This window comes from Heptranchias perlo, chromosome 2, assembly GCF_035084215.1.
Source record: "Heptranchias perlo isolate sHepPer1 chromosome 2, sHepPer1.hap1, whole genome shotgun sequence".
Taxonomy (NCBI): Eukaryota; Metazoa; Chordata; class Chondrichthyes; order Hexanchiformes; family Hexanchidae; genus Heptranchias; species Heptranchias perlo.
The window spans coordinates 108,425,266-108,450,816 of record NC_090326.1 but is presented as its reverse complement, the minus strand read 5'-3'; the positions used below and the strand labels follow the sequence as shown (position 1 = coordinate 108,450,816).

At 40.7% G+C, this 25,551-nt stretch overlaps 1 protein-coding gene across 2 annotated transcripts in view; it reads left to right on the top strand.

Annotated features, from left to right (window-relative positions):
- cul1b (cullin 1b) overlaps positions 1 to 25,551 on the top strand; it is a 90,886-nt gene that overhangs the window by 35,688 nt on the left and 29,647 nt on the right. For both annotated transcript variants that reach the window (XM_068005657.1, XM_068005666.1), the window contains exons 3-9: positions 4,128 to 4,302; positions 9,393 to 9,560; positions 16,238 to 16,288; positions 19,345 to 19,435; positions 19,551 to 19,714; positions 21,246 to 21,408; positions 24,470 to 24,600. In XM_068005657.1, the coding sequence (XP_067861758.1) occupies positions 4,128 to 4,302; positions 9,393 to 9,560; positions 16,238 to 16,288; positions 19,345 to 19,435; positions 19,551 to 19,714; positions 21,246 to 21,408; positions 24,470 to 24,600 (943 nt within the window). The remainder of the gene's footprint in view (positions 1 to 4,127; positions 4,303 to 9,392; positions 9,561 to 16,237; positions 16,289 to 19,344; positions 19,436 to 19,550; positions 19,715 to 21,245; positions 21,409 to 24,469; positions 24,601 to 25,551) is intronic.

Genomic DNA, 25,551 nt, shown 5'->3' with positions numbered 1-25,551 from the left:
TCACATGAATATAGTGAAACTGAAGTCGGAAGGTTGTGAAATAAGCAGAAGACTTTAGGGAGTGTGTTACAAGACTAACATACTATGGAATTTGACTATAAAACATTATGATGTGATTCTTTTGAGCTTATTCCAGCCTTGTAACAAACACTTGGATGGTATCCCTATATGGGAATATGTCTCTTCAATGGGGAAGAGCCAAGGGTACTTTTAAAGTATTTAAAAAGCTGCTTCAAGAAAAGTCTGTGTAGGTCTTGGACACCTAATGGAAAAAGAATTGTTTGGAAGATGTATCCACAAACCTGACGGTTGGGTATTAATCTGAGCAGATTCTGGACAATTGTTGTCAAATATATTACATGCACTGACTTCTGCACTTGCTCATGATTCTTATTTTAGTAGTAAATTAAAGATTAATTATGTTGTGGAATTTCAAGAAAGGAATCAAGAGAATTGTTTTTAAATCCAAACTTATATGAATGAGGTCTTTCAAATTATTAAGAGTGATTGCTGGGTATTGCATGTGTAAGCAGTTACATTGTTTAAATTGCATTCAGTTCTGTATCCATTTCTGTAGTTTGTATTTTAGGTGAATAGCTGTTTGGTTTTCTATGTTGTTCATTCGTGTTGAATCTGCATTTAGTCCACCCAGGGCAGTGTACTAAAGTAGTACTTAACTGTACAGATATAACCCCCAAAAAACTGCAAATGCTGGAAACAGACAGCAGATCAGTTGGCCTCTGCGGAGAGAACAGACAAAGTGAGCATTTTGACTTGAGCCCTCCTTCAGAACTGAAAGATGAACAGGCAATTTAATAGAAGCGGAAGACAGGGGAAGGGGGAAAGAATAAAAGCATAAAGGAAGTTTAAAAAAATTATTCGTTCATGGGATGTGGGCGTCGCTGGCAAGGCCAGCATTTATTGCCCATCCCTAATTGCCCTCGAGAAGGTGATGGTGAGCTGCTTTCTTGAACCGCTGCAGTCCGTGTGGTGAAGGTTCTCCCACAGTGCTGTTAGGAAGGGAGTTCCAGGATTTTGACCCAGCGACGATGAAGGAACGGCGATATATTTCCAAGTCAGGATGGTGTGTGACTTGGAGGGGAATGTGCAGGTGGTGGTGTTCCCACGTGCCTGCTGCCCTTGTCCTTCCAAGTGGTAGAGGTCGTGGGTTTGGGAGATGCTGTCGAAGAAGCCGTGGCGAATTGCTGCAATGCATCTTGTGGATGGTACACACTGCAGCCATTGTGCGCCGGTGGTGGAGGGAGTGAATGTTATAGGGGGTGGATGGGGTGTCAATCAAGCGGGCTGCATTGTCCTGGATGGTGTCGAGCTTCTTGAGTGTTGTTGGAGCTGCACTCATCCAGGCAAGTGGAGAGTATTCCATCACACTCCTGACTCTGCCTTGTAGATGGTGGAAAGGCTTTGGGGAGTCGGGAGGTGAGTCACTCGTCGCAGAATACCCAGCCTCTGACCTGCTCTTGTAGCCGCAGTATTTGTGACTGGTCCAGTTAAATTTCTGGTCAATGTTGATGGTGGGGGATTCAGCGATGGTAATGCTGTTGAATGTCAAGGGGAGGTGGTTAGATTCTCTCTTGTTGGAGATGGTCATTGCCTGGCACTTGTCTGGCACAATTGTTACTTGCCACATATCAGCCCAAGCCTGGATGTTGTCCAGGTCTTGCTGCATGCGGGCTGTGACTGCTTCATTATCTGAGGGGTTGCAAATGGAACTGAACACTGTGCAACATCAGCAAACATCCCCATTTCTGACCTTTATGATGGAGGGAAGGTCATAGATTAAGCAGCTTAAGATGGTTGGGCCTCGGACACTGCCCTGAGGAACTCCTGCAGCAATGTCCTGGGGCTGAGATAATTGGCTTCCAACAACCACTACCATTTTCCTTTGTGCTAGATATGACTCCAGCCACTGGAGAGTTTTCCCCCTGATTCCCATTGACTTCAATTTTACTAGTATTGGTAAATTGATTGTTAAATGATGTAAAAGATCATCTCAGTCAGGCAAGGAAAAGAAGCATTAAAGACATTAGAGGAACACTGTGGGAATGACTAAGACAATGACAGACACACTGAAGAAAATAGGAGAAATCAAAAATGCAGAAACCTGTAGATCAGTTCTGAAATTAAACATGAAATGCTAGCAAAACACAGAAGCTGGGATTCTGCGCCGTTCTGTTGGCCTTTTTTTCCCCCCCTTTTCCAGGACAGCCGGACACTCTGGCTGGGATTTTCCACTTCTGTGCCCTGGAGTGTGTGTTGGGTTCCTTGTCCCTGGCCTGTGATTTTTCCAACCTATAAAATTGGTGGTCAGCAGGGGCCATGGGCTTCCTGATGTGTGCTGGAAGGGTAGGGGTGGAGAAATCCGATTACTGTGTTTTTCCTAGCATTTTTTCCTGTTTTTAATTTCATATCTTAGCTGCAGGCTTTCTGTTAACATTTTCTCCCTTTTTCGACTTTTCCTTGGTTGTTCCTGTTGCTGCCGTAGCTATGTTTTTCTAACGTCTTCAATTTTTAATTTCCTTACTGCATTCCATTGCTTGACTGATGATACAATCATTTTATTGACACTTCCTTTCTGTATGTTTTTTCTTCCTCATCACCTTTTTTCTGATTTTATTAAAATGCCTTTTCATTTCATTTTCCGCTGTGACGGGCTCAGCCTGAATATTAAGCTGTGTGTTGTCCACAAAGTCTGATTGACCTCTGTTGTTTTCAGCATTTTTAAATTTTTGTTCTTAACTGATCTGTGAAATTGGTTAATTACATAGAATGCATTTTTATATTCTTAAATTTGAGTTGGAAATATAGTACTGAGGATTGAAACAAATGAGAAATTTGCCATACATTTATAATTTTACCAGCTGAGCACCAGAACGCATCTTCCTCTATACTTTGGTACTTCTCATACCAAACTTGTTACAATTTGAAATATATGTTCCTGTGATTTATCTGTCGAAAACTGAACATTGCCATTGTGCGAGAAGATTTTGAGATCTGCTTATGACTTTTTGAAGGTTATGCTGAACAGCCTTTGTTTTATTTGCCCTTTACAGTGACTTGAGCTTTTAAGTCCAGAACAGTAGTTTAGAAATTACTGTGTGCTTAGTGTACAAAGGCTTAATGCATACCAATATGTTATCTGGTATTTTAGTGGAGATACTAATCTGTTTAATATAAACTGGTTAATACATCCATTAAAATAATGGACAAAGTATTGTCATATATAAAGTGTTAAACTTTCATAGGCTAATATCACAGTGACTTCTGGGTTAGTGCCTTTTAAAATGATCTTGTGTAGTTAGCTATAGTCTTTTACGGTCATTTTTCCAGGCTTGTTAATGCCTTTATCTGTACATCTGATAAAGAGCAGTTTCTCAGTTTGGTTGTGGAGTTATAAGGATTGCATCTGTGATTGTGTTGTGCATTTTTGTTAGCCAGCATAATAGATGGTTCACAATTACTTTTTGGATAGAATAATAGAATTGTGTTGACAGGCATTATCTGTAGGTTAATAGGGTTATCTCTTTGCTTGTCACTTTGTTCAAGATATATATGGACTCCTGACGCATCTCTTCCAACCCATCAGGGTGGACCATTATGAGAATATACCATGTAAAAGTGCTGTTCAGTGAGCTTTGGTTATTAATGAAGATGATCCATGTTTGCTGATATGCTTATAAGTAGCACCCTGCAAACTTGTGTAGAGGGCTTTAACAGTTTTCTGAATTGACTGTTTTAATATGTTGGTTGACTGGTTTAAAATCTTTAAAATTGATTTTGTCCTAGCATGTGTTTGGTGACTTGTGGGTTCACATAAAGTGTAACGCTGTCATTTGATCTTCATTTCAAATGTAATTGTACTATGATTAGGGTATCAGATGTAAGTTCAAGAAATAATCCAACAATTGAATATGCTGAGCTTTGAAAGCCAACCATGAATGTATATTTGGTATAAGATTATTAGTGCATAAAATGTTAATAAACTTGAGTTAAGGCAGCTGTACATATAAATAAACCTGTTTGAATCAACCATGGCAGGTTAAAATAGTATATTTTATTGTTAAGATGAGGCCACTATCTTCGTCTACTGCCCTTAACCTCTACTGCAGTCACGTTTATAACTATTGTACCAGTGTCCACCAGTCAAATCAAGCGCGAGGAGGAGGAACAGCTGCTGCCAAAAAACAGAAGGGCCAAACCCCAGGGGGAGCCCAGTTTGTAGGGCTGGAACTCTACAAACGTCTAAAAGAGTTTCTGAAAAATTATTTGACAAATCTTCTTAAGGTAAGAGGACTGTTTTCTGTGCAAAACCTTCTTTAAAAATGTTTCTTGTAGATAATTTCTAACTATAAATAAATACCTTTTTTTCTTAACCTAGCAAATATTAAAGTTTTCAAAACCATATTTTTAAACTGAAAACCCAAATTTCCATATAGGGCTCCATGATCTGTTCATAATTTGTGGTAAATTTGGGAGGGTGCTCCAACCTTTTGCAAGCCCTTACTGACTAATGAAGCCTGGAGTTGCAGGTAGGTTATTTTGTAATAGTACAGAAGTTGAAATGGTGTAAAGGAACAAAGTAAGTTGAAGAAAACATTGGGGAAGAAATTTCACAGAAGTTTGCATTGCTACAGATGGTCTGAAGCCCATTAAACATACCAAATGGCTAACATTTGCTGTTATTATTGGAAGTTGGATACCCCCGGATTGTCTGTCTGTTTAACTGGAGGCAGCAATTGAGGAAGCTATAATGTCTGTATGCACAAGATCCTCCTCGAGCACATTATGGTGATGATGAGAATTTGTTCCTTTTTCACCGTAAACTTCTTTACATACCCGGATACACATGGACGTGAAGAAAAGGGTGTGTTGGAGACTGCAAAAGGACCCACTACCCAGGCTAAAGAAAAATGTTGTCTTTCGTAGAACTTGTTACTGTATGATAGGGAAATATCAACAAAAAGAGTGACAATCACCAGTAAGCATGCAGTTCTTCTACTAGAGGGTGGTTGGAGTCTGGAACTCACTGCCTGAAAGGGTTGTGGAGGCAGGAACCCTCACAACATTCAAGAAGCATTTGGATGAGCACTTGAAATGCCATAGCATACAAGGCTACGGACCAAATGCTGGAATATGGGATTAGAGTAGACAGGGCTTGATGGCCGGCGCGGACACGATGGGCCGAAGGGCCTCTACCCGTGCTGTATGACTCTATGACATGTTGACTCAATGGCAGTGTAATGCCATGATTTTTGCTTTCTGCCATTGGAACACTGGCTCTTCCAAATACACTGAGGCATTTCAGAACACTTGCGGCACGATGCAAAATAGCGATGCATGAAACCAGCTCAGCTTCAATTCCAGACCCACCAAATCCAATTGTTTTTTTAATTTGCAGGAGCAATTCAAAGAAAGGTATTTTGTATTCTCATCCACTCCCCTGTAGGCCCATAGGAAGCACTGTTACGGACAATGGAAATCTGCAACTAACATTTGAGATAAATGATATTACATTTTTTTTACATTTGTTCTTGGAATGTGGGCAATATTGGCAAGGCAATACTTATTGCCCATCCAAGTTTGCCCTGAATGCATTTGGAGTCGATCACACTGTGTGGGATTGGAGCCACATGCAAACCAGAGGTGACAGGTCCCTTCCCTGAAGACCATTAGTGAATCCGTTGGGTTTTTACAACAATCCATTGGCTTTCATGTCGTTTTATCTGGTGGCAGATCACAAATTAGCAGAATTATTGAATTCAATTTCACAACTTGCCATGATGAGATTTGAACTCACGATCTCTGGGTTGTTAGTCAAGTACCATAATCACTATGTAACTACATCCTTTTAATTGGCAGCATCTTAATGCAGGATAATAAGCCAAATTTTCTTGAAGGTGTTTTCTGCGCATGGAATCCCCTGGCTTGCCAGTTGTTTTAATGTTTTCACTGCTACCTGTTATTCTCATCTTTTTCTAGGGCAAGTCCAGCTTGCTCACATTCAGTTCTATAAAAAGGGCTTCTCCAACCTAACCATGCCAGCTTTGATTAAGGGTAAACTCAAAAATCTTAACCTATCTTTTTTTAGATGTTGATCAACTAGCTATACATTGCCAGCATCTACTACTTTTATTTAAAGCTTGCCACATGCCAGATCTAATCTGGACAATTTGACCTGTTCCTAGCAATGAACACTAGATGCGGTTGAGGAACATTCCATTAATGTTGTATAGTCTGATTATTAGATGAGGCTATTTAAGAAGAAAAAAAAACCTTACCTTCACCTTTTCTTGTTTCCCTGCCAGGTTAATGAGTAATCTGCTCTCAAGTCTTAGTTGAGATATAATTCGGCTACTCTGAATTCAAGTAATTTGTTTTATGTGTACTCACTTAGGGACCGGAAGGAAGGAATTACATTTATTTAGTACCTTTCACATCCTCAGGGCTTTCCAAAGCAATTCACAGCCAATGAATTTTGAAGTGTAGTCATTGCTGTTATGCACGCAAACCTGGCAGGAATTTGCCGCAGCAAGATTCCACAAACAACAAATGAGATAGTCGCCAATTAATATGTCATGATGGTGTTGGTTGAGGGATAAATCTTGGCCACGACACCAGAAGAACCCTTTGCTCTTCTTTGAATACTGCTGTGGAATCTTTTATGTCCACCACAACAGGCAGACAGACCCTCAGTTTAACATCTCATCTGATAACATAGCACTACCTCAATACTGCATGAAGTGTCAGCCTAGATTATGTGTTCAAGTCTTGAAGTGGATTTCGAACCCACAACCATCTGACTGAGGCGAGAGTGCTCCCACTGAGCCATTCTGACATTTAGTTCAATTGCATTGCAATCGTGGCTAGATCAGCAATGTTACTTTGAGAAGATTGCCGAAAGCCAGTCTGAATACCAGAAAACATCCATCCACCCACTTGGAAAAGGAGCAATGTAGTACAGAAACATCTGGGTAGGGAGGGGCAAGAACAGACAAGCCAAGAATCCATCTCCCAAAACTATGTCAAATGTTGGCCATTTGGTATGTCTTAGTGCCTATTTTAAATTTGATGACCCCTTGTCACTGAATGCCCAACCAGAGGAAATAGTCTTTCCCTATTCATCATCTTATCAAAACCGTTTACCTCTATTAAATCTCCTCGTGCCTTCTGTGCTCCAGTCGAAATAGTCCCAGTATCTCATGTCTTTCCCATCCAAGGCATCATCGTGATGATGCTACTCTGTACTTGCTCTATGGCTTTAATGTGCTTTCTCTTATGAGATATCTAAAGCTGCACACAAAAGCCAAACTGGCCTAACCAACATTTTGTACAAATTTCTCATTTCATGTTTTTACTCCTGTATTCTGTGCCCCAATTTATAAAAGCCAAAATGTTATTGGGCATTTCATAGCTTAATTCCCTGAAAGTGCAAGTGCAGATAAATAATGTATTTGAACCTCTAGGTCTCTCTTCATCACACACTTAAGTGTCTTTCCATTAATTGCACATTCCCATTCCTTGTCTTTTCTCCCAAGATGTATTACTCTTATCCACATTAAGTTGTATCTTCCACCTGTCGGCCATTCCACTAGCCTGTCTATATCCTCCTCACTGTTTGCCCAATATTCTACCTTTGTGTCATTAACAAATTTAGATATAATGCCCTCTATGCCCAAGTCTCAATGGTGTGTGTATATCTACCGAGAGCAAAACTGGACCCAGTACTGACCACTTGGATACATAATTTCGATCCTTCAATCTGAGCAACACCCATTAACCCTAACTATTCTGTCCATCAACCAACTTTCTATACCTCTTATGCCATATGGCTGAATTTTTGTGACACCTAATTGAATGTTTTCTGAAAATCTTATCCTTTCTACAAAGTGTCGCATCAGATGTAAGCAGCTGCATTTGGCATTTTGTTTAATGAAAGGTGTGCTGAAGATCTCTTTGGCACATGGCAAAGATCATGCAGCCAAGAGGACTAGGACTGAAGAGCATCCCAAGCTTCCAATTCATTCTTTGATAAGATGCAACAGAGGTCCAGGTGGATGATAAAGATCACGTTCAAAGAAAAGCAGGGAGTCCTGGCCACCATTTCTCGCTCAACCAATATACTGGCAGAAGATACCTGCAGCATTTGCCTATATAATAACTTTCAAAAGGGAATTGGATAAATACTTGAAGGGAAAAAATTTACAGGGCTATGGGGAAAGTGCAGGGGAGTGGGACTAATTGGATAGCTCTTTCAAAGAGCTGTCACAGGCACGATGGGCCGAATGGCTTCCTGCTGTGCCGTAACATACAATATATGATAGTACACTTCAAAAAGTAATTAATCGTGTGAAATTTTTCGATATTTTGATGTGAAAGGGGCTATATAAATGCAAATAGAATTATTTAGTACAGTGCGCCCTTAGCTCATGACAGGTACAAGTCTTTGAACTGCAGTAATCTGCGTGAATCTTAAATAGCCTGTCAATCTTAAATGTGGAAAGAGCCACATTCAACCCTGAAAACTAAAAGTAAGTTTGTCTTGATTTGATTTCCACAAACTTTGCTGTGAATGGAATGAGAAGCTGTGGCATCATCTGTATCGTAGCGACCTGCTCTTTGGTTGCCACCATGACATTAGAGTAACGTAGTTAACTTGCAATGCTTTTAGTCTTCTGGTCAAGAATAGTGACTCTCTGTGCTTGGCGTAAAAGCCATGTAATAGTATTCAGTATTTCTAGAACATTTCCCAAGGCATGACATTCTGTCTTTATTGCAAGATTGAGATTTGTGATGAGTTAATAAATTGGGTATATGGCCTCACCATTATATGGATGTTCATCATATAACAAAGTCTGTGGGTCCCTCAGGAAAGTGCCTCACTCCTGATCCTTTTCATCTATGACCAAAACTGCTCTCTTTGCTAACCCCATCTCTGTCTGGTAACTGTACCCGTGTTTATTGTATAAGTGGCTATTCTATTTAATTATTAGTTGCATGGGTAATCATGGAAAACAACATTTTATTCAATACTTGCTAAAATGAAGTAGTTATAGATAATTTTGCACTCTAAGAGGAAAAAGGTGCTATAGGTCTTTTAAATGGAATAAGTGATTATCATTGACTTTTTATTTCAGTGTAATGTACAATTTATTGGACCCAAAAGCTTTTTTGATTATCTTCTGAATAAGGTGACTGATGCATAGTCTTCTGTGGGTTATCTTATGGGAGGCAGCAACGTGGTGTAACTAGTTTCATTTGTAAAAAAACCCCATTCTGTAACAGCTTAATTTGATAGATTTTCCCTGTACTTCCATTCATGTGAAATGTTGTTTACAAAAGAAGCGACTAAATTTTAATTTTCTTTCTCCTAATAGGATGGTGAAGATTTGATGGACGAGAGTGTATTGAAGTTTTATACCCAGCAGTGGGAAGATTACAGGTTTTCTAGCAAAGTATTGAACGGAATCTGTGCCTACCTCAATCGACACTGGGTCCGTCGTGAATGTGATGAAGGACGCAAAGGAATTTATGAAATATATTCAGTAAGAAGCCATAGTTATATTCTTGTTTCATTTTTTTTAAGCATTTATTATAGCTGAACAGGTTGTATTCTTTTTGTCTATACATATAAGCCTTGTTGGAACCATTAGCGTATCATAAATTTAAAACAGTAAGTGGTCGCAACAACCTAATGGTATTGCACCTGTAGATAGCACTGAGCATAATGTTACGTGACCCGTTGGGACACTCCTGAACATTATGCGACAATATGCTATACTCTTGCAAACCCCTCCCCTTCAGAAATCCAGAAGTGCCAGTTACCTCTATTTACATTAAGCTTTCCCCAAATGATCTCAGAAACTCTCCAATGAGCGTAAACTCCATTACACCAGCAGGAAACGAAAATCCGTGATGTCCCTGAGGTCAGTTTTCTGCTCCAAACTGGAAAGGGGTGGTGTGAAGAGCCTGCAGCAATGTGCACAGGTTTAAATGGCCATTCCGCAATGCGAATGGAAGCATTGAGATCGTAAATCGCCAGTTTTAAAATGCCTCTACTTAGCAACACAACAGGTATGTATGTGAATCATAGCTGACTAAAATACTGGCATTGCAATAAACAAGCCAGCCTCTGCAGAAACTGAAACCCAGCCTTTCTAAATGCATATCCCACCAACAAACGAAGTGAGCCTTGGATGAGGGGAAATAGCACGAGCACTAGAACCAAAGGGAACAAACCCCTCCCAGTTTTTTAAAAAACACACTGAATACAATGTGGCAATTTCCAATTCATAAACCAAACAAAATAGAGCATGGTGCAATGGAACCCCCTCCCAACTAAGGAACATAGTACCATCCTCTAACCACCCCCTCCCCCCCTCAACGAAACAGGATAATAGAGTTTGGCCCTCGAAATCTAGGCCCTCCCCTGCAAATAACCTCGCAACCTCCCAGTGAGCATTATTTCGTGTCTCCTCACCCCTCCACCATTTCCCTCTCCAATGCACTCTTCTTCCTCACTTCCTTGTAAACCTGCTTGATCTAAATACTGTACTTAGTGTTGACTTCACACGTGCAGCTCCACTAATAATCGAATAAAAATACACTTGTCTATAGTTACTCTCTTGAAGTATGCTTTATTAAACTAGAAATAGCAGAAGAATTTGAAAAGATGTGAAACATTTGATTTTCTCCATGATGAAGATTATGTTTTCCCTTGACTTGAACTGTTGAGATGTGGAAACCTGCCCTTACTAGAGGTAGTAAGTACTTATCCAGTTGTATATTTTAAAGGAGCTATGTAGAGCAGGTTGATCAGTTAAAGAAGTAATTCTTTAAATATTATGACATATTGTGAAATCTATTTCCCTTTTACAAAATTGAATGAGGTTGATATTTAGCCTTTATGGCAGGTCTCCTCTTCCCCCCCCCCCCCCCCACCCCTGCCCATCAACTTACAATTTCTAGGGCATCCCCTGACATAAGTACGAAGCTTCCACCTGAAATGGTTGGGAACATTATTTAAGTGATATGTCATTGCGCAGGAGTGATGTCATAATGCCTATGTGTCATTTCCCTGGATTTCTTCCCTGACGGATGCCCTAAAAGTGGGACTTAGAGATTGCAACCAGCTCCTGTAGATTGCAGGATCCAAGAAGGGGGTCTCCCTAGCACCTTCAGAAAGGTAAGTTTTAAATTGTAATGGGCCGGCAAAGAGGAGCAGTGGGGCTGGTCCTTGACAACAAAAAGCACTGAATAATGTGGGAATTAGCAGGCCTGTATAGTGGACAAGTTTTTAGTGGGGTGTTTGTGTCAAGGTGAAGGCCAAGGCATAGAAATGAACTGAACCTGGAATTCCACCTGGATGTAGCTGTGCTCCAGTCAGATGTAGTGCACTAGTGCACCACTTGACTTGAACTGTTGTGAAGAGGGGAAATCTGCCCCAGTGAAATGCATAGATGTACATCCTTTTAATGGTTGTTTACCTTTAGGATTAGTATTATTTCATTCTCTTTTCATGCCCCATCCATTTTAAACTTTTGAAACTGAAAATTGGCATGGAATGTGACGATCAGAATAATGAAAATGAAATGCGTACTTGTATATGGTACAATAATATATACACAGGACAGAGGTGCCTTGTAAAAAGCACATGGAAGATGATTCATGCAGTGAGAGAGCACTGGATTGTGAATAGAATGCATTCACTGTTTCCTCTTTCACTGTTGTGTTGCTGAATGAAGTAGTCTTCTTTTGTGTGCCAATACTAATTCTGAGCAGTATGCTTTGCCACAGAGTTCTCAAGAATTGATGAAGTGCACTCTGAGTGGCAGGTACAATTGCAATATAATATGGAAATTGAATTCATAGCCATTGGGTTAAACTGAGCTTCTTCAACTCTGCTGTAGCAGACAGTCAACAAATTTTAGTTTTGCAGCTTTCCTTCTTTTGCTACTCTTAAGTACCTTTTAAATCCATATTTGAAGTATAGTCTTCATTTGTTACGATCATCTTGTCTCGTCTGTGTCATTGCAGTGAATGTTCCTGATGTGCTTGTACGTTTTCTGTTAGTGAAAGCACGAATGACCCTTTTGAATGTAACATGGTTGAGATTGACTTAATGGACCCAGCCTACATGCAGTATATTCCTACAGAATTTCTAAGCAGCAAAGTGGAAGACTTGTAAATTCATTTGTCATAGAATAATAACATTTTACAGTGCAGAAGGAGGCCCATTGTGCCTGCTCGGCTCTCTGAAAGAGCTGCCTACTTACTCCCATTATCATAGAATCATAGAAGTTTACAACATGGAAACAGGCCCTTCAGCCCAACATGTCCATGTTGCCCAGTTTATACCACTAAGCTAGTCCCAGTTGCCTGCACTTGGCCCATATCCCTCTATACCCATCTTACCCATGTAACTGTCCAAATGCTTTTTAAAAGACAAAATTGTACCCGCCTCTACTACTGCCTCTGGCAGCTCGTTCCAGACACTCACCACCCTTTGAGTGAAAAAATTGCCCCTCTGGACCCTTTTGTATCTCTCCCCTCTCACCTTAAATCTATGCCCCCTCGTTATAGACTCCCCTACCTTTGGGAAAAGATTATGACTCTCTACCTTATCTATGCCCCTCATTATTTTATAGACTTCTATAAGATCACCCCAAACCTCCTACTCTCCAGGGAAAAAAGTCTCAGTCTATCCAACCTCTCCCTATAAGTCAAACCATCAAGTCCCGGGAGCATCCTAGTAAATCTTTTCTGCACTCTTTCTAGTTTAATAATATCCTTTCTATAATAGGGTGACCAGAACTGTACACAGTATTCCAAGTGTGGCCTTACTAATGTCTTGTACAACTTCAACAAGACATCCCAACTCCTGTATTCAATGTTCTGACCAATGAAACCAAGCATGCTGAATGCCTTCTTCACCACCCTATCCACCTGTGACTCCACTTTCAAGGAGCTATGAGCCTGTACTCCTAGATCTCTTTGTTCTATAACTCTCCTCAACGCCCTACCATTAACGGAGTAGATCCTGGCCCGATTCGATCTACCAAAATGCATCACCTCACATTTATCTAAATTAAACTCCATCTGCCATTCATCGGCCCACTGGCCCAATTTATCAAGATCCCGTTGCAATCCTAGATAACCTTCTTCACTGTCCACAATGCCACCAATCTTGGTGTTATCTGCAAACTTACTAACCATGCCTCCTAAATTCTCATCCAAATCATTAATATAAATAACAAATAACAGCGGACCCAGCACCGATCCCTGAGGCACACCGCTGGTCACAGGCCTCCAATTTGAAAAACAACCCTCTACAACCACCCTCTGTCTTCTGTCGTCAATCCAATTTTGTATCCAATTGGCTACCTCACCTTGGATCCCGTGAGATCTAACCTTATGTAACAACCTACCATGCGGTACCTTGTCAAAGGCTTTGCTAAAGTCCATGTAGACCACGTCTACTGCACAGCCCTCATCTATCTTCTTGGTTACCCCTCCAAAAAACTCAATCAAATTCGTGAGACATGATTTTCCTCTCACAAAACCATGCTGACTGTTCCTAATCAGTCCCTGCCTCTCCAAATGCCCGTAGCTCCTGTCTCTCAGAATACCCTCTAACAACTTACCCACCACAGATGTCAGGCTCACCGGTCTGTAGTTCCCAGGCTTTTCCCTGCCTCCCTTCTTAAACAAAGGCACAACATTTGCTACCCTCCAATCTTCAGGCACCTCACCTGTAGCTGTCGATGATTCAAATATCTCTGCTGGGGGGACCCGCAATTTCCTCCCTAACCTCCCATAACGTCCTGGGATACATTTCATCAGGTCCCGGAGATTTATCTACCTTGATGCGCGTTAAGACTTCCAGCACCTCCCTCTCTGTAATATGTACACTCCTCAAGACATCACTATTTATTTCCCCAAGTTCCCTAACATCCATGCCTTTCTCAACCGTAAATACCGATGCGAAATATTCATTTAGGATCTCACCCATCTCTTGTGGTTCCGCACATAGATGACCTTGTTGATCCTTAAGAGGCCCTACTCTCTCCCTAGTTACTCTTTTGCCCTTTATGTATTTGTAGAAGCTCTTTGGATTCACCTTTGCCTTATCTGCCAAAGCAATCTCATGTCCCCGTTTTGCCCTCCTGATTTCTCTCTTAACTCTACTCCGGCAATCACTATACTCTTCAAGGGATCCACTTGATCCCAGCTGTCTATGCATGTCATATGCCTCCTTCTTCTTTCTGACTAGTGCCTCAATCTCCTGAGTCATCCAAGGTTCCCTACTTCTACCAGCCTTGCCCTTCACTTTATAAGGAATGTGCTTACCCTGAACCCCGGTTAACACACTTTTGAAGGACTCCCACTTACCAGATGTCCCTTTGCCTGCCAACAGACTCTCCCAATCAACTTCTGAAAGTTCCTGTCTAATACCATCAAAATTGGCCTTTCCCCAATTTAGAATTTTAACTTTTGGGCCAGACCTATCCTTCTCCATAGCTATCTTAAAACTAATGGAATTATGATCACTGGTCCCAAAGTGATCCCTCACTAACACTTCTGTCACCTGCCCTTCCTTATTTCCCAAGAGGAGGTCAAGTTTTGCCCCCTCTCTAGTCGGGCCATCCACATAATGAATGAGAAATTCCTCCTGAATACACTCAACAAATTTTTCTCCATCCAAGCCCCTAATGCTATGGCTGTCCCAGTCAATGTTGGGAAAGTTAAAGTCCCCTACTATTACCACCCTTGCAGCTGTCTGTAATCTCCTTACATATTTGCTCCTCAATTTCCCGTTGACTATTTGGGGGTCTGTAGTACAATCCTATCAAAGTGATCTCTCCCTTCTTATTTTTCAATTGTAAACAATTTTACAACACCAAGTTATAGTCCAACAAATTTATTTTAAATTTCCACACCATTCACCTGAGGAAGGAAAGCTTGTGAAATTTAAAATAAATTTGTTGGACTATAACTTGGTGTTGTGAAATTGTTTACAATTGCCAACCCCAGTCCATCACCGGCATCTCCACATCATTCTTATTTTTCAGTTCTACCCATATAGACTCAGTGGGCGAACCCTCGGATATATCCCCTCTCACTACTGCCGTGATGTTCTCCCTAATCAAGAACGCAACTCCCCCTCCTCTCTTACCTCCTGCTGTATCTTTCCTATAGCATCTGTACCCTGGAACATTGAGCTGCCAGTCCTGCCCCTCCCTTAGCCATGTTTCAGTAATAGCTATAACATCCCAGTCCCATGTTCCCATCCATGCCCTGAGTTCATCTGCCTTGCCCATCAGACTTCTTGCATTGAAATAAATGCAGTTTAATCTAGACTTCCCTTGGTCTTTGCCCTGCTTTCTCAGACCATCTGTCCGGTCATGTTTTGTACACTCTCCCTTACTGCCTTTTGTTTCTGTCACTACTTCACTTCCCACTGACTTCCTGCAGCGATTCCCATCCCCCTGCCACCTTAGTTTAAACCCTCCCCAACAGCACGAGCAAACACTCCCCCTAGGACATTGGTTCCAGTCCTGCCCAGATGCAGACCGTCCAATTTGTACTGGTCCCACCTCCCCCAGAACCGGTTCCTAGGGCTTTCCCCATAACCCTTCAAATATTATTTTTCAAATATTTATCCACTTCCCTTTTAGAAGCTATTATGGATACTACTTCCACTACTCTTTCTGGTAGGGCAATCCTCTCTATATTTTAAAAAAAACCTTCTACCTCACCCTTTGTTCTTTTGGTGCTGATTTTTGAACTTATGGTCTCTAGTTACTCAGACCAGTGGAAATAAAATTTCTTAATTTAACAAAAACTCATAATTTTGAACCCCTCTATCAGATATGACTTTAACCTTCTTTGATCTAATGAAAAGAACCTCTCCTCATAAAGTCTCTCATTCTTGGTATTATAGTGAATCTCTTCTGAAGCCTATTTTTAATTTTCAGTGTATTGTCTACTTTTTCTTGACTGCAACTAGGTATGGAAACTATTTCTAAAAGAGGCTTTTGTTTTCTTTTACATTGTTTACAATGTTGTCTGCCAAGAATATTAGCCCAGATGGATCATTGTTTCTTAAATTAGTTTTTGGACATTTTCAGATTAGACTTTGTACCATTTGGTAACAACAACAATGATTGAAAGCCATTTATTTGTGAACAGTTACTTCAAACCTATTTTTTAATCCTTACAGCTTGCTTTGGTGACATGGCGGGATTGCTTATTTAGACCTTTAAATAAGCAGGCAAGTATTTTACCACAGCTATTTTTTTTAAAAAATGAACAATATTGTGCAATGATTTAAAGTTCATTATTTTGCCAATAAGCTTTTTAGGAAGGTGTGCTTCAAAGTAATTTATTTCAAAATTTAAATTCCTAGTCATACTAGTGAAATTTTTTTTGATTAATACTGATTTCTTGGCACTTCTCGCTGTTACAAAAATCTGTTGTAACACTGTTTCTGCTGTAAAGCTACTGAACCTTAGCCTATGTTTAGCATTCTGATATCATGTTTGACAAACCTACTGGAGTATTTTGAGGATGTAACTGGTAGAATAGATAAGGGAGAACCAGTGGATGTGGTTTATTTGGATTTTCAGAAGGTCTTTGATAAAGTCCCACGTAAGAGGTTAGTGTGCAAAATTAAAGCACATGGGATTGGGGGTAATATACTGTCATGGATTGAAAATTGGTTAACAGACAGGAAACAGAGAGTAGAAATAAATGGGTCTTTTTCGAGGTGGCAGGCAGTGACTAGTTGGGTACCGCAGGAATCAGTGCTTGGGCCCCAGCTATTCACAACATATATCGATGATTTGGATGAGAGAACCAAATGTAATATTTCCAAGTTTGGTGACGACACAAAACTAGGTGGATCGTGAGTTCTGAGGAGGATGCAAAGAAGCTTCATGGTGATTTAGACAAGTTGAGTGAGTGGGCAAATACATGGCAGACGCAGTATAATGTGGATAAATGTGAAGTTATCCACTTGGGAAGGAAATACAAAGGCAGAGTATTATTTAAATGTTGATAGATTGGGAAATGTTGATGTACAAAGGGACCTGGGTGTCCTTGTACACCAGTCACTGAAAGCAAACATGCAGTTGCAGCAAGCAGTTAGGAAGGCAAATGGTATGTGGGCTTTCATTGCAAGAAGATTTGAGTACAGGAGCAAGGATGTCTTACCGCAGTTACAAAGGGCCTTGGTGAGACCACACCTGGAGTATTCTGTGCAGTTTTGGTCTCCTTACCTAAGGGAGGATATACTTGCCATAGAGGGAGTGCAGCAAAGGTTCACCATACTGATTCCTGGGATGGCAGGACTGACTTAGGAGGAGAGATTGGGTCAACTCAGCCTGTATTCACTCGAGTTTAGAAGAATGAGAGGGGATTTCATTGAAACTTATAAAATTCAGACAGGGCTAGACAGACTGGATGCAAGGAGGATGTTTCCCCTGGCTGGGGGATCCAGAATGAGGGGTCACAGTCTCAGGATAGGGGGTAGGACATTTAGGACTGAGATGAGGAGAAATTTTTTCACTGAGGGTGGTGAACCTGTGGTGTTCTCTACCACAGAAGGCTGTTGAGGCCAAGTCACTGAAAATATTTAAGAAGGAGCTAGATAGATTTCTTGACATAAAAGGCATCAAGGGGTATGGGGAGACAGCGGGAATATGGTATTGAGATAGATGATCAGCCATTATTGTATTGAATGGCGGAGCAGGCCCGAAGGGCCTACTCCTGCTTCTATGTTTAATGTCTCTTTAATAATGTAGTTTTTTAATGTAGTCTACATGGATTTTAGCAAGACTTTTGACAAGGTTCCACATGGCAGACTGGTCAAAAAAGTAAAAGCCTATGGGATCCAAAGGAAAGTGGCAAATTGGATCCAAAATTGGCTCAGTGGCAGGAAGCAAAGGGTAATGGCCGGGTGTTTTTGTGACTGGAAGGCTGTTTCCAGTGGGGTTCCACAGGGCTCAGTACGTGGTCCCTTGCTTTTTGTGGTAGATATCAATGATTTAGACTTAAATGTAGGGGGCATGATTAAGAAGTTTGCAGATGAGACAAAAATTGGCCGTGTGGTTGATAGTGAGGAGGAAAGCTGTAGACTGCAGAAAGATATCAATGGACTGGTCAGGTGGGCAGAAAAGTGGCAAATGGAATTCAATCTGGAGAAGTGTGAGGTAATGCATTTGGGAAAGGCAAACAAGGCAAGGGAATACACAATAAATGGGAGGATACCGAGAGGTGTAGCGGAAGAGAGGGACCTTGGCGTGCATGTCCACAGATCCCTGAAGGCAGCAGGACAAGTAGATAAGGTGGTTAAGAAGGCATACGGGATACTTTTCTTTATCAGTCAAGGCATAGAATGTAAGAGCTGGGATGTTATGCTAGAACTGTGTAACACACTAGTTGGGCCACAGCTTGAGTTCTGTATACAGTTCAGGACACCACATGACAGGAAAGATGTGATTGCACTAGAGAGGGTACACAGAGGAGATTTACGAGGATGTTGCCAGCACTGGAGAATTTTCGCCACGTCGAAAGATTGGATAGGCTGGGGTTTTCTTTGGAACAGAGGAGGCTGAGGGGTGATTTAATTGTGGTGTATATAATTGAGGAGCCTAGATAGATTAGATAGGAAGGACTTATTTCCCTTAGCAGAGAGGTCAATAACCAGGGGGCATAGATTTGAAGTAATTGATAGAAGGATTAGAGGAGTGCTGAGGAATTTTTTTTTCACAGATGGTGATATGGGTCTGGAACTCACTACCTGAAAGGGTGGTAGAGGCAGATCACATTAAAAAAGTACTTGGATTTGCACTTGAAGTGCCATAACCTACAAGGCTACGGACCAAGTGCTGGAAAGTGGGATTAGACTGGGTAGCTCTTTTTCGACCGACACAGACACAATGGGCTGAATGGCCTCCTTCTGTTGCGTAACTTTTTCTGTTTCTAATGTACATGTCAGTGTGGAACAGCCCTGTGGACCAGAGAGCTCATAACCTCTAGTCTGTGTCAAATTTCTGGATCTCAGCTGGTGCAGTTGGCTTGAGTAAGGATGGCTAAAGAAAGTCAGCTGGAGTTCTTGTTTCTGATTGCTATCCAGTGACTTCAGCAGCTCTGGTCACCATGATCAAGTGGCCTGCTGAACTTACTGTCTATGTCTGCCTGTGTTAATACCTGTGTATAGGCGATGTTACCTCTACACGATTAGTGCAGAGAAAATCACAGTAAATATTTAAGTTATGTAATAATAGTATATGTTGGTCACCTAAATACCCTTACTTTTCCGGTCAGGTTACAAATGCAGTTCTGAAGCTGATTGAAAAAGAGAGAAATGGCGAAACCATCAACACCAGACTGATCAGCGGTGTGGTTCAGTCATATGGTAATTTTGAAGTTCTTGTGCTTGCTTAAATGTAGAACTCTGATGGTGGTAGCAGAATTTTTTTTGTATGAAAACTTGTCAAGCTGGATATTTTTGTTCATTATTTTATTCACAGTTGAACTTGGGCTGAATGAAGATGATGCTTTTGCAAAGGGACCTACATTAACGGTGTATAAAGAATCATTTGAATCTCAGTTTTTGGCTGACACAGAGAGGTTTTACACAAGGGAAAGCACTGAGTTTCTACAGCAAAACCCTGTAACAGAATACATGAAGAAGGTAAGTAACTGCAGATTGGATAAGTGGATAGTAAATGGGGTCTGTTTTTCGAACATTTACTGATGGACATTTATATGCTGATGTAAATTTAGGTGGATGGAAAGCTGTTTTTGGAAGCCTTGTGTTGTCGGTCTTGCTCTCGTTTCTCTCTCACTCCTTTCTCTCGCTCATTCTTCGTGCTGTCGCTCGTCCCCTGTCCCCTTCTCTCGCGCTGTGGCTCGTCGGTCTCGTGCTCTATTTGTAGAGTACATGTTGCCCTTTTTTCTTTCCTACCTGCATTACTTCAAACGCGTATTGAATTAAAATTCATTTGCCATTGTTCTGCCCACTTACATAGTTTGTTCAATTTGTTTTGTAATTTCCGAGCTGCCATCTCTGATCCTACTGCCACACCTTGTTTGGTATGAACTTGGATACCAAACTTAGCAAATTTGACCAGTTTGCATTGAGTTTGAGAATCCAAGTCATAGAACCAGAGATTTTATTGTACAGAACGAGGCCCATCCTCTCTGTTCTAGAGTAATCCAAATCTGATCCCATTATGATGCTCCTCCCCCGTTGCCCGATATCTTCCTCTGTTTCAAATACTTAACCACTTTTCAGTTTAAAGCTGCCTGAACCACCCACTGTGGCAAAGCATGCCATGTTCCAAAAGCCCTCTGTGTAAATCCTCTTCTCATTCTCAGTGACAATTTAAATTGATACCCTTATCACTGACTACCCAACCAGGAGAAATTGTTTTTCCCCATTCACTTGATTGAAATTCTTCAGAATTTAAAAAATCTCTATTAAATCTCCTCATAACCTTCTCTGTGTCATTGGATATGGTCCCCATATCTCAACTCTGTCCTGGTGAATCTAAGCGGTACAGCCTCTGGCTTTAATGTTTTTTCTATAATGGGGCATCCAAAATTGCAGACAGTATTTTACGGCCTCATATAAATTCATCATAACCTTTTTTTATTCTATGTCCCTATTAATAAAACCCAAAATGCTATTAGGCTTTTTTAAGGCTTCATCTGCTTACACTCACGCTTTCAGGGAATTATGTGTGTGCAGATAATAAAGACAAAAACCTGGGGATGTTTAGAAATAGATGCCATGGTGAGAATGTTAATGTGCTGGGGCGATGAGGTTTGGTGGGATGTTCTGTTTCTTAATTTTTCTTATGGTCAAATAATACGATCAAGAATCGGAATCCTGTCACATTTTTTCTACTTCTCTAGCTTAGGGATGATGAGGGTAGTTATAGTCCATCTCTCAGTCAGTACCATCCCTTCCCTGGCAGCACAGAACAGGGATTGGACCTGGAATAATCTGTATGATTCAAAAGCTGACTGAGCCTTTTTTACTTAGTGGGTTTAAAATAAAACTATTTATATGCAATTTTATACAGTGAAGAATCTGCATTTTTGTAGAAGTTTAACATATCTGTTAATAGGAGCATTGAATAAAAAAGGTTATGATGAATTTAACATGTTGTAAGTAGTTAGGACTATTCTTGAGGATGACTGTTAACTTTGTTTTGCAGGCAGAGGCTCGACTGCTGGAGGAACAACGCCGTGTACAAGTTTATCTTCATGAAAGTACACAAGATGAACTGGCTCGAAAATGTGAACAAGTACTTATTGAAAAACATCTAGAGATTTTTCATACAGAGTTCCAGAACTTATTAGATGCTGATAAAAATGAAGGTAATTCTCTTTGTTTTTTGTAAACTTGGTGAATTTTGTGCTCACCAAGACGAGGGGCATTTATGCTACTGAATGGAATGCCTTTCCTCTTTGGCACCCAGTGTCTATCCTTGTACTTTTACCGTCAGCTTCTGAAGATAGCTACTGAAGATGTTACTGTACAAGCTTCTTCAATAGAAATGGAAAAACAGGCAAGGTAAGGAAACAGACTTTAGAGAACTGTGTGGCTGAACTCAACAGAAGAACCAATTGAAATTGGCATACTAGACTGAACACTCCTGTCTGGAAAAAGTGCAAGCAGCGGATAGGATTAACCACCATGCCGCGTTTTACTTAGCTGACAATGAAACCATATAATGTTGTAACATGCAAGCCAGTTCTACACTAGGCTGCTCAATGCTACCTTTTTTAAAAAAAGAAATGGATGATTTCTGGTGCTGTCGCTATTTTTAACTTGAAAGTCCTCACTCTGTTAGCAGTTCACTTTACGAGAGGTTCACTGTCTGTCTTTTCCAACCCCTGTGTTCAGCCTATTTGAAATAAACGGGCTGCTGTTTGTATATAAATGGTGCACACTAGTGTGATATGTACAGGTTCAGTGCTAGTCTGCTAATGTAATACACAAGATAAGAGCTCATGGGGTTGGGGATAATACATTAGCATGGATAGAGGATTGGTTAACGGACAGAAAACAGGGTAGGAATAAACTGGTCATTTTCAGGTTGGCAGGCTGTAACTAGTGGGGTGTCGTAAGGATCGGTGTTTGGACCTCAGCTATTTACAATCTATATTAATGACTTAGATGAAGGGACTAAGTGTAATGTATCCAAGTTTGCTAATGATACAAAGCTAGGTGGTAAAGTAAGCTATGAGGAGGACACAAATAGTCTGCAAAGGGATATAAACAGATTAGGTGAGTGGATGGGAAGGTGGCAGATGGAGTATAATGTGGGGAAATGTGAGGTTATTCACTTTGGTAGGAAAAATGGAAACACTGAATATTTTTTTAAATGGTGAAAAACTTATTAAATGTTGGAGTTCAGAAGGATTTGGGTGGATTGTACATGAAACACAGAGTTAGCATGCAGGTACAGCAAGAATAAGGAAGGCAAATGGTACCTTGGCCTTGCAAGGAAGTTGGAGTACAAGAGTAAGGAAGTCTTGCTGCAATTGTACAGGGCTTTGGTGAGACCACACCTGGAGTACTGTGTACAGTTTTGGTCTCCTCACCTAAGGAAGGATATACTTGCCTTTAGAGGCGGTGCAATGAAGGTTCACTACATTGATTCCTGGAATGAGAGGGTTGTCCTATGAGGAGAGATTGAGTAGAATGGGCCCATACTCTCTGGAGTTTAGAAGAATGAGAGGTGATCTCATTGAAACATACAAGATTCTGAGAGGGCTTGACAGGGTAGATGCTGAGAGGCTGTTTTCCCCTGGCTGGAGTGCCTAGAACTAGGGGGCATAGTCTCAGGATAAGGGGTCGGCCATTTAAGACTGAGATGAGGAGAAAATTCTTCACTCCGAGGGTTGTGAATCTTTGGAATTCTCTACCCCAGAGGGCTGTGGATGCTCAGTCATTGAGTATATTCAAGACTGAGATCGATAGATTTTTGAACTCTAAGGGAATCAAGCGATTATGAGGATCGAGTGGGAAAGTGGGGTTGAGTCAAAGATCAGCCATGATCTTATTGAATGGCAGAACAGGCTCAAGGGTGCCGTATGGCCTACTCCTATTTCTTATGTTCTTAACTCGCCCGCCTCCCATCGGAACTGATGTATAGGTTAGATATTTGATGGCATTGTAGTAGCCTTAGTAGTGATGTCTTATCTGTTCTTTGTAAATGAGGCGGTTGAAAGCTATGTCACCAATGATGTGGTGAAGGTAGGTACAGATGTACAGAAGGCCAGAGGAACAGTGTTTTGGAGATTATAAACGGCTGGATTGCAGAGGTAGCATAGGGCAAAGTCACGAAGGGATGTGTAGATGACTATTTTGAAAGTAATAATTAGGGAACTGGGAGTTAGCGTAAGTTGCCAAGGAGAGGGGTGATGGGTGAGTAGATCTTGTTGCAGATACGTGCAGCATAATTTTGGATAAGTTGGAAATTTATGGAGGACAGGTGATTGGAGGTAAAGTTGAGACTGGAGAGTGACAAAGGCATGTGGAAGGGTTTACGCAGCAAAGGGCCTGGGGTGGCATTGGAGGTGATCAGTGTTGCAGAGGTAGATGTAAGTAGTCTTAGTAATAGGATGTGGGGCTTAGCAGTTGAAGAAGAGTGATGATGACCACTTATGGTGGCGGAGGAGGTCTTCTCTTTCACTATGCAGGGAAGGGATGACCATGGAATATTCAAATGTCTCTCAAAGGCATTGTTGTGACTTTGCTCAATTGCATAGACGACGTGTTCTTTGTGTTTATCTTTATCTTTATTTGAAGAATGACTACTGTACCTAATTACCTCTTGGAGAAAATTAGCTAGTTTCTAATCAGTGTATGTACTCTAGAACATTATTCCAATATCCTATGAAGAGCAAAAAGAAGAAACGAAGTGATGAATTAGACCTGTGTCCATTTGGTTGATATTGGGATTTGATTCCAGGTGCGGTATCCAAATATTACCATTGGATGCTTGGTGTTTAAATCATTTTAAACAGGGAGAGAATTAAAAGCTAAAGAAAGTAATGGAGAAACTTGCATTGTGAAAGTGAAGCTTACATAAAACTTAAATACTGTGAAGCATAGTTTTAGGCCTAAATTGTGCATACGGGCTACTTAAAATTTTAAAAAATATTTGAATGTACTGATTTGCCTGTATCTAGTATTTGTTTTCTGTTAATTGCAGCTCGCCTGTTGTATAAATAGTTTAGTGAAAGCTAATGGCCAGTGGTGAAGTATAGTTACAGATTCTGATAGTGTTTTCCACCGGTCTTTAAGACATTCAGATTGATTTTATTTGTTCTGAACAACAAAATAACATGTCCCAGATGTTAGATAAGTGGATTATACAACTCCTGTCAAAAAAAGGAACAATTAATCAGATTGGTTTTTTTTTGGCAGATCTGGGTCGGATGTATAACCTAGTCTCTCGAATCCAAGATGGCCTTGGGGAGCTGAAGAAGCTTCTAGAAACGCACATTCATAACCAGGGTTTGGCTGCCATTGAGAAGTGTGGAGAAGCTGCTCTAAATGTGAGAGTTATAGAATGTTGATTTGTAGAAAGTTAATTTGGAATCCTTTGGCTAGGTTGCCCTCTGGCCTACCATCTTACTTTCACAAGTTTTCCTGACATCTATGATTATCCATTCCTTTCATTATTTGGAAAACTTGAATTATGATCTATTCTTCTCTCCTCCTCCTCCTCCTCCTCCTCCTCCCCCTCCCCCCCCCGCCCCCAACCAAAATCATCTTCCAGGGACAGTGAGACTTTTGATTTTTTAGCCAATGTTTAATAATGTGTGTGGGGGTTGTCCTGAAGAAAAGAATAAAGAAAAGTATAGTGTAAAATGGTGGTAATGCCTAAAATTGTTTTGATTTGAGTTTGGTCTATCTGTTGTGAGTTTTAAAACTTTAAAACAAAAAGTTTCTTTAGATTATGGTGCCAAGCCATAGTATATAATTAGTTTTTCCTTGTGATTGGCAGGTTTGGTTTTTTTTAGTTGTTGTTTGTAGTTATCCACATTTTTGAGGAGCAATTAAATCACTTCTGTAATGAATCCTACATGATTCCCCATCATAACTCTTCTACTGAGAGACTGGATGGGGAAGTGAATTAGGATAAAATAAACAACTAAAAGTTCAGTAATTTCATTTTGAGGAAAGTCAGCGTATCCAAATTTACATTTGCTTGGCGTAAGTTATGGAAGTTGTTCCTAAGAGCATAATGACTTTAGTCTTTTGTTTGTATTTTTTTTAACTTCCTGTGGAGATATAGCTGGCCAGTGTTGTAGAAGTTTGGAACTCTCTTCCGCAAACGGCAATTGATACTAGCTCAATTGCTAAATTTAAATGTGAGATAGATAGCTTTTTGGCAACCAAAGGTATTAAGGGATATGGGCCAAAGGCAGGTATATGGAGTTAGATCACAGATCAGCCATGATCTTATCAAATGGCGGAGCAGGCACGAGGGGCTGAATGGCCTA